Source organism: Paramormyrops kingsleyae, chromosome 25 (genome assembly GCF_048594095.1).
Source record: "Paramormyrops kingsleyae isolate MSU_618 chromosome 25, PKINGS_0.4, whole genome shotgun sequence".
Taxonomy (NCBI): domain Eukaryota; kingdom Metazoa; phylum Chordata; class Actinopteri; order Osteoglossiformes; family Mormyridae; genus Paramormyrops; species Paramormyrops kingsleyae.
The window spans coordinates 24,999,718-25,012,285 of NC_132821.1; the positions used below are offsets into that span (position 1 = coordinate 24,999,718).

At 52.1% G+C, this 12,568-nt stretch overlaps 1 protein-coding gene across 2 annotated transcripts in view; it reads right to left on the bottom strand.

Annotated features, from left to right (window-relative positions):
* lrba (LPS-responsive vesicle trafficking, beach and anchor containing) overlaps nucleotides 1-12,568 on the bottom strand; it is a 156,765-nt gene that overhangs the window by 81,788 nt on the left and 62,409 nt on the right. For both annotated transcript variants that reach the window (XM_072706912.1, XM_072706911.1), the window contains exons 35-36: nucleotides 11,346-11,454; nucleotides 4,530-4,696 (exon numbers count right to left, since the gene is read on the bottom strand). In XM_072706912.1, coding sequence (XP_072563013.1) covers nucleotides 4,530-4,696; nucleotides 11,346-11,454 — 276 coding nt within the window. The remainder of the gene's footprint in view (nucleotides 1-4,529; nucleotides 4,697-11,345; nucleotides 11,455-12,568) is intronic.

The following is a 12,568-nucleotide window of genomic DNA, read 5'->3' on the forward strand; positions in this document are numbered from 1 at the left end:
ATAGATCCATTAAACCTGAAAAACAGCTCGAAGCTCTTTGAAAGAGGAGCCGAGCGACTTCAGACGGTCCCAAAAACAAGAATCGCTGTGTGAATTAAGCCGACAGGACTGGCTTTTCAGTAGCCTAACACCACCTCCAGTTAAGCGTTCCATTGGCCCTCCTTATAAGCTTTGTCACAGTGCTGTTTAAACAGGTCAAGGTAAATGTTTTCATTAAAGGATATCTCAGTACAATCTTGATGCCCCTGCACTGTGCAAATGCGTATAAGCCGCCCCCCCCCCCTCAAAAAAAAAGAGATTTCACGTAATGCCTCCTTGTCAGACTTAACATGCTCCCCCGTGATTTAATAATGTCCCCTTTGCACGCGTCGCCCTTTGTTTAAGACACGCCAGGAGTGATGAATGCAAATCGGGGCTTGTTTTAAAACTGTTTAAAGCACAAACGCTGGAGATCCTGTGGTGATGGCGGGGGGGGGGGGGGGGGGGCGAGGTCCCTTTCCACAGATAAGCGGAGCCAGCAGGAAGACAGAGCCCTTGTTTAGAGCAGAGCCCCACGGATTGATGGCAAGCCGCCACTGCGCCAATGCAAACTTTCGCTACCCAGCTGACTTTCCAACAACCCAGATCCGCACGAAAGCAAACTCACCCCCCCCCACACCCCCACCACAAGCACAGCTGGGGGCCGGATTCCTTCCCGGCATGTTTGTGGATTCTTCCAAAGTGTTTACAAGCAGACCGGGCAATTAGCGCTGCACTTTCACTCCCATTTAACGGCTTAACGGCGAACAGAAAATTGATGGGCGCTATCCCACAGAACAATGCCACACTCCTCCCAACCTGTCATACGCCACAGCTGTCCCGTTACCGTTAAATTCAGGACGTACTCGTTCTTTTTCTGTTTTTTAATTTTTTTTTTTTGGGGGGGGTCCTTTGCCTTTTTCAGGAGCCCAGCAAATTTTCTTCAAACACACACAAGCAAGTCAAGCAAAGATGGCGGACTGGTGTCTGTTGTGGTTACGGGAGACCTAAGATGGAACCATATCATTTTGGTGAACAGGACCTGAATTGGTTTTTACAGATTTATAAATGCTGACCTCACTCTTTGGATTGGGGAGGGGGGCACGTGGTACCTGCTATACCTGCGCCCCACTTCCCCTTTCCTTTGGGAGGTAAGGGAAAAGAATGCTAACCCCCCCCCCCACGACAATAATACTGGGGAAATCAGCAGGTTTAATAAACAGAGCGTGTGATAATGTGATGGGGGGGGGGGGGCAATACCATGGGCAGGTGAGAGTTTAGAGGCTTCTTTGTTTGGACCAAGGCCAGGGCCAGGCAGAACCAGGCCAGCATATACCGTATTTTTCGGAGCATAAGACGCACCTAGTTGTAGGGGAGGGAAATGAAGAAAAAAAAGATTCTGAACCAAATAGTGTCCTACAATATTTTACGTCAACCATGTACAGTGAACAGTAGTCAACAGCAGCATTAAGAACCATTATCACTGTTATTAACAAATAAAGTCAGTAAAAAACAATAAAAAGTACAAAGAAACAAGGAGACACTTCAGTAACAAAAACTTTCATGTGTATGAATGATCCATTGACACCTGGCCACACCCCTCCCCCCTGTTATGGCGCTGATGGGGATGTATTTGGATCGCGTTTCACCGCTGCGTTGTTCACCAAATTACCATGCGAATGCGATTTGAATACGCGCTAATAATACTATTTAGAATGTGAATAGCGATCTTCGGGTGACAGCGGAACTACACGCCCCCGAAGCAGGTAAAACAAAGTAAGGGGATATAGTTAAATTTTTTTGCCGATTTAACCTAATTTTAAAAACTGTAATACTTCCGACAATGGACGTTTTGAAAAGCAGACAGATTACGGATTTAGCCAGCGTTTTTTCATGATTCTACATTAAGATTTCAGCGAGAGATAAACTGAAATAGACGCGAGAAGTATGCTGCGTCGCCAACTATGCACTCGACCCCAGAGGGTTAAAGCATGTGAGCAGAGCAATATCCGGACCATAAGACGCAGTGACTTTTTCTCCCCTCTTTCGGGGGAGGAGAAGGTGCGTCTTATGGTCCGAAAAATACGGTACATAAACAACCACAAAGACTCACCCATTACACCAGGCACAGGGGCTTAAAAAAATAATTCACAAAATTAATCCCAGGTGCCTGATTTCAAAGCTACGTATCCACACAGCTGTGTACAGATGTAAAGATTATAAACCATATTTTAAAAGACTATTTCGAACCGTGTGCACAAAAATACCAAGTGCATCAAGTACATGAAACAAAGCATCGAGAGATGCGTGCGTGCATGCAGTTTTTAAATGAGTAGTACACTTCGCCATTATAAACCCCCCACAAAAACATAAAGGTGGCATGGATGATTTAAGCAGGGCCAGGTCAGGTTTGGCCGCCCACCCGCTGGCCTGTGAAATGACATACTACAAGATAAAACAGTGGCACTGATATTGATAGTTTGTCCATTATAGGTTAGCGCACTGTCTGCAGGACCCTTTACAAAGCTGTTAGTTTCGATTTCTCGGGCCCGATCAATACGGGGGCATACTGTTTCAATTTTGCCCGCATTGATTTTTTTTTTTTCCATATAACGCCGCGGCCTCAAAGCATTCATCTTTCTGAAAGAAGGAAGATTTGATTTACTGAAGAAAAATTGGAGTGCGCATCACACAGATTCTTTCCGGCGAGGCCCGTGACACGCAGCAAGATGGATGTCCCATCCGTCGAGAAGGATCTCGCCTAAGGGCATCCATTAGAACACAGCAATGCAGCTGAAAATGAGCTGCTGTGGGGGGGGGGGGGGGCACACACACTTAAAGCACCCCCTCCCCACCCGGCTTCACCAAAATTGGAGACTGTGCTGCTACCATTTCAAACAAAAGGTACAGAGGCAGGAATTAAAGAAAAATAATAATAAAATAAAAATCGCAACATACAGAACTGCGCTGTTCTTCTGCGCACGGTTAGGCTTCCGATGTGACCCCCTCCCAACCCCACCCTGCCGTCCTGAGAGTGAATTTCCATGGTACATTAGTCAGCCCATTATGATGGGATGGCGGAGGGGGGGTGTCCTCAGAGACCGCGGTCGGGGGCAGCATCACATCATCGGTCCTCATCATCCTCGCGCTCAGCCGCTCCTGCACGCCACACAGGATTTGCCTCCTCGCCCAAACAAACATGCTGCCTTCCGCAAAAGGCCTGCTCCCCCCCTCGGGTGGGAGGGGGTTATTCCTGCCACTCACCTCAATTTTTGGCCCCTTTATTCATTTTGTTCCCCTTTTGAATCCGACGCATCCTGCTTTCACCTGAGTCCCCAGGCGGGTGGGGGGGGGGGGCAGCGGGGTGACAGTAATGTATGGATGTACAGATACCTGTGCCTGTCCCTCGCATTTCACTGCATTTTTTGAAGGGGGGGGTGCGGCACTGACAGTAAAGGGCGCACCGTCGCTGGAGCAAAGGGTGACAAATATTTCCTTTGTCTGCTGAAGAGGAAATCCTCTGGACTTTGAATGGACAATCCAGCCCAGACGAGGGAATGACACGGGGGGGGGGGCTGGGACAGATGGGATGGGGGGGGGGGATTCCTAACACCTCGAGCCTCTGGAGGCTGGATCTGATGTAAGCTGGATATTAAGACACAAATTGCGTTCATGCAGGTCTCAAGGTGTCATGAGATATATACCACTGCTGTGACGAAACAACAATTCCCATCAGCTTCTGAGAACGTAATATTTTCATTTTCAGTTTTTATTGAATAGGAACTTTGGGGAATACATGTTTATGGAGCGGTATGCCGGCTCACCGTATTCACAGTGCCGCCTCGATGAGCCGCGATCACGGTGCCGGCAGGCACAGGAGCGTCGGCTCGCGAATGCCCATCGCTCTGCACCCCCCCCCCCCTCAAGTTTCTGGGAGAGAGCGCCAGATGTTGCCTTCTGAGGCCCAGCCGCAGCACCTGACCTTCACGGTAATTGACGAAAAAATATCGACGCGGTGGCGTCGGGGGCTGATGGTGATTTATTGGGAGGGGGTTCCGAGGCCGGGCCGGCCGCCAGAGCCGGGGCACCCATCGGGTGGAATTAGCGGGCCCATCAATACCGATACGAAACTAATGACATTAACGGGAGGGAGGCGGAGCCTCGGATGCTGACGGGCACAGCGGGCACAAGCAGAACCCAGGGGGCAGAGAGCCGACGCCGGCCCGCACTAGAACCTAGCGAGAAAACGGAGTGACATGGAGACATGGTTACGGACCAAGCGGGCTTTCCGAATGGCGCACCTCAGGCGGCGCAGGGCTCCCACAAACCATAGGGGCCCCAGGGATTTGTCCCCCAGGGGGGAGGCGGGCCCTACGCAGCCTCTCCACCAATCAGAATCACAGTCAAATGACCAAGTGGAACAGCCAGCTATTCTGTTTGTCAATACTGAAAATTACAGGCTAACAAATCGTGGGAGGCGGCCGCGCCCAGCGGGGCGGGAAGGCGGGTACCTGGATGCTGAGCTGCCCCAGGCGCCGTGTTTGTCCGTCAGGATGTTAACGATCTTCTGGATTAGCTGGGTGGCCGTCATGTGGTCCCGGTACTTGGCCGCCCGGATCAGGTGGTCGCACATCTTCTCCTCGTCTCGCTTCTCTGCCGTGTACTGGGCACACTGGGACTGCAAAACAGAGGGGGAAAAAAAAAACACAATAATAAAATAAACACATATATAAAATATCTTCTGATGGAACCACAAATAGAAGTACGCTGGCATTTAATAACACAGATATTCCAAAATGTTTCTGTAGTGAAAATACACAACAGTAAGAGAAAATGTTTTCATATTTAAAACAACATACTGTTCATTCCTTGGTGGGGGGGGGGGGGGTTCTGCTAGAGCTACAGCAGAGAACATGTAATACGATTCCCCGGGTCTCACCCTTCCGGACACTGAGGCGAAATCAAATCAGGCAGCCCGAGGCAGGCCCGGCCGAGGCCCCCGAGCTCCCGCTATGGCCTATCAATGAGGGCCGCTCTACGACGTTAACGGTAAACACACTAATAGATCCTCCTCTCCAATTTGAGAAGCGACTTCTCATATCTGACAGGAAATCCATAGGTATAAATCCAATTAGAGGGCCATTCTTCCCTAATTATCAATCTATGTCTCCTTGCGGAACATTACAGTCAAGTCTGACCTTAAAAGCATGACAGAACGGAAATCAAACAAATATATATTAAAGGAATCGCGGCAGAATCTTTAAACATTAACCCCACTAACAGCAGGCCCTGGCTCACAGGCTAGACTGGGCAGACCAGACCCCCATTAATCTCCTGGGGGAGGGGGAGGGCTGAATATCAGGTAGTGCTGGTTTAGCCGGGTCCAAAAGGCACAGACTGAAATGGAGAGGGATCACGTCGGGGTGAACCACTGACGGATGGCGGTAATACATTCCCGCCGGCCTGGACGGCTCTCCCAGCACAGCATTTACTTTCCAGCCAAACAGCAGCTGATTTCCAGCACAGGGTTGATTTTATTATGATTCAGAGACCCAGAAATGGCTAAGCAGATATGAAAATCGGGGGATGCCGTATTACGACTTGCTCCAGGCGAGTGTCATGCACCCGCGGCAGATCCAGCCCACGCCGGGCACCCCCACACCGGAAGATGCCGGTCCCCGTCCCCCGGCACCCATGGCGCGTCTAACGGTGATCCGGCTCAGACAGCTTAAGTGGAGCTTCACAGGCGTTCCAGCTCGTCACGCCGGGGAGAAGCTCTTCTGCACGACAGCCTGTCCAGGAGCCGCACTCCCCATCATGCGGTAAAGAGGACGCCGTTACACACCGCGCCGGCTGACAGCCCCCACCGTCCGTACACGTGGGTATCAGAGAAATATCACGCACATTAACAGGCAGGCGTCCTGAAATAACGACTGGAGATTAAACGAGTCGTTACGCTGAAAAAAACCCTTCGGTAAATCCGGCTAAGCCCGCCTCCCCTGCCACCCGATTGGCAGTTTAGCCATAACTTCTGGCCCACCTTGCTCTGCTTAGGGGTCTCTCAGGCCCAGGTGCAGGGGAGTCCTGGCCTGTCTGGTGGGACACACTGCGACTGGGCTCTCGCCTTTCCCTCCTCTGCAGGAGCTCCAGCCTGCAGACACCCGGTCCCCGGGGCTTTCCTCTAAGCAGGAAACGCAGTGAGCCCGACGCCAGCGTCCTTGCGGCGTTCCGACGCATGCAAATTGCGGCACAAATAAGGCAAGGGACGCGAACAAGATGGGGACACTGCCACGACAGACGTGACTCTCCACCCCGATTCGCCCCCCCCCAGCTTATAACCGGAAAATAAAATGCCACCTGGGGAATTCAGACAAAGGCTTCCGGAAAGAGAAATGGAAAATGGTGGTGGGGTGCAGGAGAAAAATGAAGGTTTAAAAGTGCGACGTCGAACAAAAGCCGGGGAATGACGATGTCTGACAAGCCCCTCGATTCTGAAATGATGCCCCTGTCACCCTAACCCCCCAGGTATCGATTTTCCTGCACAGGGAACAGAATCCAATCCAAGGAAAGAGATACAGACCCCCTCCCCCTCCCCCCCATCCCACCAAACACATACAGCCCCCTGATAACAGGCAGCAAGGTTAACACAGGCACAACACTTATCAAACTATCTCTCCTACTTCTTGTTTTAATGGACTAGTCCCTATGTCCCTGTGTGTCTCTCCCCCCCCCCCCCCAGCAGAAACGCATTCATCTGTCCCATTAGTCCCTGTTCACAATGCGGCCACGACTTCAAGGTCACATGAGTTTGAGGCACGGTGCTTATTAACTGTCATTTTTAACACAGGAAATAAGAAAATGAATGTGTCGGCGCTCCACGTGAAAAATATTTGTCCTCCGGACGGCGACCTCGTCGCAAGCGTGCGCCCCCCCCACCCCTCCCCCCGCCTCCCCCCGGTCATGTTTGCAGGAAACAATGCGGGTTGCTCCCTAACACACACCTGCACATGCAGCAAAACCTGCAGACATAATCCCAAGAAACAGAGCCTTAACTGATGTCAGCAGATGGAAGATTCAGGCCCCCGCGATGCAGGTAAGACCAACAAAAACATCACTGATGACCAAAGCTTTGAGAGGTTAGACCTGTACCATGTTATCATCCTTAAAACACCAACGCAAGCAGCGGAGTGCCCCGTCACTGTCTCCTGAGTAAATCGCAGTAAGGAGACCGATTTCGGCTCACTGATACACTTCCCACCGCATCTGCAAAGTGATCGATAGGAGGCGGTTTAACGCGAATTAATTCAAACTTAAACGTGTCGTGCTCTTATTTTGACTGATGCGCCACAGCGTGACTGGCTGCCTCTGGCTCGCCATAGCGTGCGTGACAGGTGCCCCCCCCCCCCCCTCCCCGGGGCAGGGAGGCGTCTGTGCGCTACGCGGCCCATGTCCGAACAGCAGCAGTTATGATGATGTGTGGTGAGAGAGCAGCACCAGGGGACTTAATTATATGAGCAGGAGAGACGGAGTGAAGTGAGCAGGCAGCGGCAGCTCTGACCACAATGGCAGCCGGGAGGAAGTGCAGTATACACGACTGCTCGCACACTCACCCTGAGCACGGACTCCTTCGCACGCCGACACCCGCCTGAGCACCGACCCTATACGCTGACACATGCCTTAGCACTGACTTCTTGCTCTGACACACCTCAGCACTGACTCCCTCCTGAGCACTGATTCTTCACGCTGACACCCGCTTGAGCACTGACCCCACACACTGACACATACCTCAGCACTGACCCCACGGCTTTGACACACACCTCAGCACTGAACCCACACACTGGCACATGGCTGAGCACTGACCCCACACACTGACACATGCCTGAGCACTGACCCCACGGCTTTGACACACACCTCAGCACTGAACCCACACACTGACACATGCCTGAGCACTGACTCCTTGCTTTGACACACACCTCAGTTCCTCTCCAGTAACAAACCAAAGATCCTGAGTAACAGTAACAAACCAAAGGCCCCGACCTTCCCGTACCGTCATCACAATCAAATCGCCGGATGGGGTGAGCAGTCATCTCTGCCACATGAATTATTCAGCACGGCACACACACGTGCCGGATGGCTTACAGCCACGCAGGGGCGGCGTCCACGGGCAGAGCACAGAAGACGCATGTCGGGGGGGGGGGGGCGGCTAATCTCCCATCACCCCCCCAAATCCATAAATCATAAGTGCGATCCGGCTCGGCAAACGGAACCCGACGGCGTCGTTCCGGAAACCTGCCGGGCACCTGAGGGCCTCATGCTCAAGGTCACACTTGCTGTGGCACCTCTCCCGTCCCGGGCAGGTCCCAGACCTGTGAGACACTCCGTTCTCTCATGGAAACGCGGAAATGCAGCCACCAGGAGCACAAAGCAGAGACTCACAGGCGGAGCGATGTCACCCAGCCGCGTAGCACTATGGCCATTTACAAGCCTCACTCAGTGTTGTGCTACATCCTTCCCTATCATGTTCTTGCTGCTATTTAAAGGCGTCTGCGGTATTGTTCTCAAGCCACACGAGTATCACAGTGTGTCACAGAGAGCTCTGCATGAGGAGTAAGTGCTGTTAAGCAGCACCGGACGGCCAGCTCCATCACTTTTACAAAGCCGTGGCACAGAGAGCTAATTACAGGGGTAAATCTGTTCTGTAACGGAGCTCTTTCACCCACAGCCGAGTCAATCTGATTAAAGCGTATTATAAACCGGGCCGCCCTGCTGACCCACGAGAAACAAACGACTCCCAGCCTACCCTCAGCCGTGCTATCAGGACCCCGGCATCTGCCCCCATGCCCTGAACCCGCCACATTTCACCGCTAATAAAGGCCCATAAAATGGAGGAGTTCGATAAACACCCCCCCCCCCCCACCACCCAGGCTCGAGCTTTTCGGAGAGCCCTATCGAGGCCAATCGCGCGGCGGCCCGGAGTACCATCATCTGAGGATCTTTTCCGCATTAAGGATCCTATTAGAAAGGAAACACTAAAAGCTAATTGAATTCTGCCCAGTTATCTTCATCTCTGTCAGGCCCCCACTATAATAACTTACTCTCCGCAGTGGCGATAACTCAATCCCGCCAGCATATGCTATGAATCTCCAAAGCTAACTTGTCTAAATCACCCCGCTCTGCTATCAAGGCTGTGTGTGGATATGAACTCTGGCAGGGAGCAAACATAAATTTATTTTTATCTGTTTAATAATTCACCGTTCCGAGTCTCGCACTTGGCTGAGGGTATCTGTACGACAGGGCGGCACTACAAATCCCATTATCAGCTTTAGCTACAAAAATGGTCGGATCCCAGAGGAATTGTCGTCACGAGCTCCAATCGGGATAAACTTGTGCGAAACCTGACATAATACGACTTTAAATTCATGGATACGTTAGCTTAGCGATTCTTCCCGCAGTGTTGATGTTGGTTACAAACCCGATCTGCATATTTAATCATATCTCCTCACTGAAACAGCGATTATCGGGGTATTTTCAAAAATCCTGGCATCATTTAATACACGATCGATGCACTTAAACAGAAAGCTGAGCAAACAGTCGAATTCGGTCAATATTTCATTACCGTTGTGCATTTCATTTGCATGGAAATCGCCCCGCCTATGAGCCGCTTCCAGAAGCTTCCGTATGAATCGAATTACTGTTAAATAAAGATGAATTAAAGCCACACATTAACTGGAAAAGGAAGCGTCACAAAAGCAGAGACACCATATATACGGTTCTTAAATAAATAAATAAAATAAATAGATAAATAAAAACAATTTCACCCAGGGGGCCCATTTCATTGGGCTTTTATTTTTAATCGGAGGACGGCAAAATGAAACCAGTAGCCAAAGGAGAAGGTAGAGATCCACTATGGAGGAAAATCAATAGAGCAATATCAGTGTGGCACTTATCAGAGGCTGTGCTACCTCACCAGTCACCCAAGGGCAACTCGATTTAAGTGGGGAAATTCAATTGTGAGAGCCAGTTTGGCCAAACCGGGCCGGACCGGCAACTGACGGGGAAGGGAGCGGATTTAAAAAATATATTTGCACGTGTTACAAGAGAAGAACAAGGTGTTCGGAGCCGGGACGGCCCCCCCAAGACGCAGGACAGGAAGTCACCCACGGATACTCCAGCGCACTCCAATTCAAGCTTGTATGTAAAATTATTATTATTACCGTTGTGTTCTGCGGAGAAGCCGGCTGACATTGACTTTTTTTCTGGCAGCTACAGGAAAGCCGTCATAACTCTGCCTGACAAGGTTGGTACCACTGTGGGAAATGGGCCTTGAAAATTCCAGATGTCACCATGGCAGCGCCAGAGTCCGCACCAGGGGGCGACGGTGGGGAGGAGGAGCAGGGGGGCAGCTTTAAATACCAGGGGGGGATGGGGCTGCCCTTGACTGCCAAATGACGGTGAGCGCAGACAGGAGGCAGCACGACGTGCGCACAGCCCGTCACGCGTGTCACATGTGCGTCGCGGACAGGAGTATCCCCAGCACACGCCAGCGACCCAGTTAGCTTGAGGTCTGAAAGCAGGCCAGCTCCCTCAGTCCAACGTTTGGTGAAAGAATAAGGTTAATTCCAGGAACGACAATGCATGTGACAGGAAAGGTGGGGGGGGGGGGGGGGGGGGGGCATGTTCATTTTCATATATGTGATTGCGGGGGGGGGTGAGGACGAGCAAACCATAGTCAGCATTTCAGATGGTGGAACTGGGGAGGTCCGTGTGATTTTCTGACACACACTGAAAGAGCGACCTCCCCCATCTGAAAATGTGTTACACGGAAGATCAGTCCCCCCCCTACCCAACCCCACCCAGATCTACCCATCTAATGGTTACTGGCCAGTGGACTGAGGCCACACCATGCGACTCTTAAGCACTGATGCAACCATAACTACACACAGAGAGGCAGACTCTCCCACAGCGAGGAAGAGGTCCCCCCCCCCCAGTTCTGTAGAGGTGGGCTGACGCCAGGCTGCACGGCCATACTCCAGTCACCAGAGAAACACACCGGCGGTCATGGCTCCTTCGTGGGGGGGGGGGGGGGTAGCAGCGACAGAGCGGCCTGAATGGCCGAGCCCGAGCGTGTCTGCCGGCACCTGGACCGTAGCCACGAGCTTCCTGCGGATAAACTGCAGACACGGGGGCCGGTGTGTTTGGGTAAGTGCCGTGCCAGATCTAATGTAAATAGCCTCAGTCAGCAGTCCCCGTTACTCATTCCGTCAGGAGGAGAAGGAGGCCGTTTACCGAGCCCCGCCGAAGGTACTCTGTCCTCCGGTGCCACTCACCTCAAAGTCGGCGTGCTTGTGGATGTCCTCGGCACGCTGCCGGCTCAGGATGAACTCCGCCTCGTTGGCCACGCGCACCAGGTGGTCCTTCATGGTGTGGCTCAGCAGCCTGGGAGGGGAGGAGCGGCTGTTTAGGGGATTCCATGCGACCCACCCCGACGTTTGGGGCACGAAGGGAGACACAGCCAAAGTATATTTACACAGACATGCCCATTACTGGGCCTATAGCACAGGCAAGGCTGCTAGATATGCTGCAAGAAAAAGAAGAAAATAATTACACTAGAACCAGAATTAATTAAAATCACACTCTAGCACATATTTTCACCTAATTTTACCACAACAAACTTCTGCATTAAATTTACAGTAATGACTTAATTTAACAAAATCCATTCAGTTTTTCAAACGCTAAAGCCCTTTTCTTTTATAACAACATAAAAGACTTTACAGTCACAAGAGCACGGCTGAACAATCGCCATCAGAGCTAAATTACTACCAGATTTAATTAGCAGCTGATGCTGGACTTCACTTCAGTGAGCGCTAATTGATTTGTTAATGATATGCATCTGACACTGAGGGTTTTCGCCAGCATGCTGCACATGCAGGGAGTCCCGGCGTTATCTAGACCAATCAGACACTGGTCGGGGGCCACATCCAGAACAGCTACGGGCCGACCCAGGGGTCACGGCAGGTCAGGGCCGTCGACATGGCGAAACAATAACAGACTCCTTCACGAAGACCGTAATCAGAATCCGGCAAATCAGCAGCAGGAACACGGCGGGGGCGGGGGCGGGGGGGGCGTACTGCCGGTTCCCCTTCGACAGCCCTGCCGCGGCGATCTGAGACACAGCCCCCCCTTTCCCAGAATACACTGCAGACAGCGTAAACACGAACACACCGCAGGCAGAGGATGCAGCTCTTTAATCCAGCCTGGGTTGAGACACAGCCGGGTCCGGTCACGGGGACTAACCGGACACGGCACCGAGTGAGAGCCGGCAGAGTGTGGCGCGTCCCCAGGGCGGCGGGATGGAGATTTCCCAGGTGTCTGCAGGGATCAGGGCCCCATCAGGCCGGCCAAGCCCCGGGGAGCGAGGGCGCTATTGATGGAGTCTTGAACTCTGGGGGGCCCCACCTCACCACATCTTCTGTCCGCACAAAATTGATTTTTACTCAATAGCGGCTGCACACCGGCAGCGCCCGGGGCGCTGTATGGATCGGGGGGGACG